The sequence below is a fragment of the Silurus aristotelis genome (assembly GCF_946808225.1).
Source record: "Silurus aristotelis genome assembly, chromosome: 16".
Taxonomy (NCBI): Eukaryota; Metazoa; Chordata; class Actinopteri; order Siluriformes; family Siluridae; genus Silurus; species Silurus aristotelis.
Window position 1 is genome coordinate 511,550 of NC_139589.1, and position 4,538 is coordinate 516,087.

Consider the following 4,538-nt stretch of genomic DNA (forward strand, 5'->3'; position numbering starts at 1 on the left):
TCTCCTGATCTTTATCTCAGTCATTATCTTGCTGAAGTGAAAGATGATGGCTTTAGTAATGGCTCTCATAATATTTAACAGGGTAAAAGAATCACTCTATCCACTCTGCTCTGTGAGCAGCTAATGCACTGTTGTGTTCATTGTGGAGTTTCACTATGGGGGTAAAATAGAGGAAATCTCACCATCCTCCTGAGGTCTGCACATTTCAAAACATGGTTCCATAGACTTTCTAGACTATCATGAGTCCAGTCTTTGTGTATTCAGTGACATCAGTGGCGAGAATATTCATTACAAATTAATTATATTTAATTATTAGCTATAAATAAATGCAAAACATTTGTCACTTAGCCGATGGCTCATGGCATTAATATTAATATAAACTGTTGCAGTTTGGTTGCTGATTTTACACTTTAATAATGGATCTTGGAAAATCAGCTTCAGTATGACATGACACTGATAAGTAACATTTGCTGTTTCTAATCAGTAGATTAGACTGTTGCAGTTTGTTCTGATCTAATGTTAAGGTTTACATTGACTACAGTGTACAGATAATAATTACAGACCTCCTAATGTCATGATGAGGTCCAGCCCATCCTGAACATCTGCTTTGTAATTCTATTACCCCAAAAAACTCTTAAAACACACCAAGAAATATGTATATTTAAAATGCAGAGTTGGTTCAGTCTGTTCTGCCTCACTGCACTTTTCCATCAACCCTGTTGTCATTCTTCTTCTCTTGTTTCACCTGTCTTGTGTAAGATTAATTCCCAAAAGCACAAATCTATTTCCCGGGTTCGTTGTATTGTTTAAATGATTGACAATCCATCATTGTGTTTGACATCCTGACCTGACCTGAAATCTCGTCTCAAGTCTAAATCATAAAAGTGTGTCATTTTCTTTTTCAATGTCAGAGCAATCATTTCCTTCCCTCCAGCACCAACTTGATGTCACTATCAGCTCCATGTTCTCCATGTTTATGATGAAAACTCTCACCAGACAGTGACTTTATGCATTTTATTTTTCTGCTTCTGAATGTTGCTATATATTTTTTTAAGTCAATTTATACATGAAAAAAATAGAAAGAAAATCTCGTAAGGATGCCGAGAGACAACACAGTGACAGTTTCACCTGTAAAGAAGATAAATGAATGGAGTTGTCCTTTAAACCAGAGCAAGATGCTCCATAAAGAGAACAGTGTTAGTTTAATAAATGTTCCTCCAGAAGCATGTACATGAATCTTCCCAAATGACACATGGACATATATATATATATATATACTGTACACAAATACTATTGTACCATAATAACCCCATTCCCAGTATTGCAAATACACAATAGAATAAAATACCAAATCCATCTTAGGAGTGCAAAACCTAAAAAAATGTGTTTTGTCTCTGAATTGATTTTTTTTGTCCAGAATTGTCTCGTTATAAAAGTAAATGCAGTTATCAGTGCTGCGCTATATGAGAGTGTACAGTAAGTTTCTCTATGTACAATAAATTCTATTTGGAGATTTCTTACAGAGAACTACATGCTCGTCTCAGATCATGAACCACAGATCGATGGTGTAATGTGCGGTTGAAATCAGAACACGAGGGTGTATACAGGAACATAAAACAAGTCTCAGTAATGAACAGAAACTCGAAAAGACTTTGCAACAAAGAACACAAACAGCAGGTGTAGGTGCTTGATGAACAGGTGATAAACATCAGGGCAGGGGTCTTCAACCTATTGCACACCAGGGGGCAATTTCTTTTAAAATTATTCTCCTGGACCGGCTGGTTGGGTCATAGTGTGTGTGTGGGTGTGTGTGTGTGTGTGTGTGTGTGTGTGTGTGTGTGTGTGTGTGTGTGTGCAGTGGTAGTCTTTCATGGTTTTTGGGAGACACATTCATGTAGCCTTTTTATACAAAACTTCTTTTACTTTGACCAAACAAATTTATAAATGTCCATAACTTTATTTTCAGTGAAAAACTCTTCAAAGATGATCTTCACAAATTGGAGATTTCTTGTTTATCTCAGAGCAGTTCAGTAGGATTGAGGTGCAGTGACTGGGCAGGTGTTTCCATGATAGATATCACTCCAGACGTCTGTCTGCTCTCTAAATAACACTTACAGAACTCAGACGTGCGCTTCGGATCATCGCCTTGTTGTACGGTGAAGTCGCTTCCAATGAACCACAGTCCAGACGGAACTGCATGATGATGAAGTGTGGAATGGAGCCATGTATGTTCAGGATTCCTTTTACCATTTAATCTTCATGTATTTGATAAGTTTGCATGTTCTGCAAATATAAACAGAAATGATTTTAGTTTGATGAAAATTAATGCTGTTACATTACACAGTTTGTTGCATATAAAGAAAAGGAACATGTACGTGTCTCTCAAAAACCACTAGGTGTTTCCAAACTTTTGACACACACCGTACCTAAGCAACTCATCACTGTTTTCCTTTCCGGAACCTCGCACGGTTTTGTTCTGTTAAGAATGAAGCCATTTATACAGGATTGTACGTATCATGCTACTTTCACCTCCTGCTTTTGTGAATTTGAAGTGAAGGTTAGAATTACAGTATATGGTTCATTAATTTGGTGAAAAAGATGCCAAGAGCCGCATTATGGTCAAAGCTTTGAGTTTTAAGGTTTCCAGCATGAAAATTAACCATCACTTCTCCTATTAGAGAACCGTGAGAACTCTCTGTCCTAATTGCATCAACTTTAGCAGCGATCTTAATGCCTTGGAGGTGGAGGAATAATTGCATGGATTCTCTGTTTCACACACTAAGTGGAGGTCTTGTGGAGTTGATATGCGAGACACTTAGCATACAGACGTTTCCTTTGGCAAACAAGGTAGACGTTACCAAAATCCATCATCCCTGAATCTCATTTTGGCCAATTAAGTAAAGTTATCGGCTGACGGTGCTCTGAAAAGCTTATTTTTTTCATGTGGCTGTTGTCATGATGTGTCCTGAACATTTAAAAACAATCTGACCCATTTATTACCATGAACACTGTTTATAACATTCCAAATCCAAACGTTTCATATTTAATTTGGTATTACACTTGTAATAATGAACATTGTCACAAAGTAACATTTTGTTCAAATGAACAGATAAAGATATATATTTTAAATAATATTCCTGATGGAATTATGAAGGGTGCCAATACTTATGTAAGTAATACATTGCCTCCGCCTTAAGTGCAGAATCACAAGGTTAATGTACAAGGTGGCATCAAGTTTGAGACTAGTTTTGTAACACGCCAACAGATGGCAGCACGTGGGTGCACTCACAGTCACAGGGAGCACCGATCATCATAAATCACACAACGACAATGCACTCTGTCACCAAGTTCTCCTCATGTGAGTTTTTGCCGGAAACAACATGATCTCACTTCCAATTTGGCTTCTTTTTTCCTGAAGATGAAAACGAAGATCAGAGGTCGCCGTTTTAACCCCGATGCGAAGACTCAGAGCAAATCGCAGAAGGTGCCTCACAAGACTTCCAGGACACGTTAACAGAAGTGGCTGGAATAGATGTTAATATTATTTGAACACGATTGAAGTCTGAATCTAAATAATTCGCGCTCATAAGAGATTAAAAAGTAAAAAAATAGAACTTCTCAAAATGAAATCTTTAGTCTTGGTGTTTAGTTTTTCCTATTTTGATGTTTGCTGTATGCATCACGTATGCGACACGCTGTACAATCACCTCTAGCTTCATTATCTTTTGTGCTGTTGGGCTTTTTTTACACTGTTGACTCTTTTCATGTTTTTTTTCTTTGCATCTGTGAATGTCTCGGTTTCTCTTTGAACTCTGTCACAGAGCCAAATTGTTTTCTCTGCCTTGTGAAGTCAGACAGAAAGCACACAGCTGCCCGTGCTCAAACACGGCTTTACCTAATTGGCTTGCATGACATTAAATAGGGAGGTAAAAAAAAACAAAATGAGATTGAGCCCGAAAGGATTGTTCTCGCTGCAGTGCTCAGTGACTCGAAGCTTCATTATATTCTACCTACAGTGCAGTATATTCCAGAAAAGAGTCATTATAGTGTTATTACAAAGTTACAGGATCTACTCTTTACACCTATTCGTTCCGTTATTGAATCTGAATTCAAGTGGAATTTCATACTTTTATTTTGGATGCAGTTTGGATTAGGGTTGTTCTCCCAATATAAGTTATTAAACAGAGCAAAAAGACAAAAAGACAGAGCGAATCCTTAATTCATACGTCAAAAAAAAGAATGAATGGAAATGAATGGTGAAAAACTCACGTGCGAGGACAGCTCCTTGTGGTCAGAATCACAGACATGGTAATGCATGTGGTCAGAATAGCACCCGTTGTACACAGGTCGGTGCGCCCTGTGACTGCGTGCAGCCTTGTGCTACCATCTGTTAGCATGTAACAAAACAAGTCTCTGAACTTTTTGATGCCACCCTGTATGCTACAATTGATGTATGATAATACAGACCACAAACTTTACCCTATTCCTGAAACTACCTTCACGGGTAACACGTTAAAGTGCATCAGTCAGTGAAAAAA

The 4,538-nt window shown here is 37.7% G+C and overlaps 1 protein-coding gene across 1 annotated transcript in view; it reads left to right on the plus strand.

Moving 5' to 3' along the window:
• Positions 1-1,003, plus strand: part of LOC310739450 (rho GTPase-activating protein 26-like) — a gene marked incomplete at its 3' end in the record, with an annotated part of 50,999 nt that extends 49,996 nt beyond the window's left edge. Inside the window, exon 21 of the mRNA XM_083565376.1 lies at positions 912-1,003. Within this exon, the coding sequence (XP_083421502.1) occupies positions 912-1,003 (92 nt within the window). The remainder of the gene's footprint in view (positions 1-911) is intronic.
• Between the last annotated feature and the right edge of the window lie 3,535 nt (positions 1,004-4,538).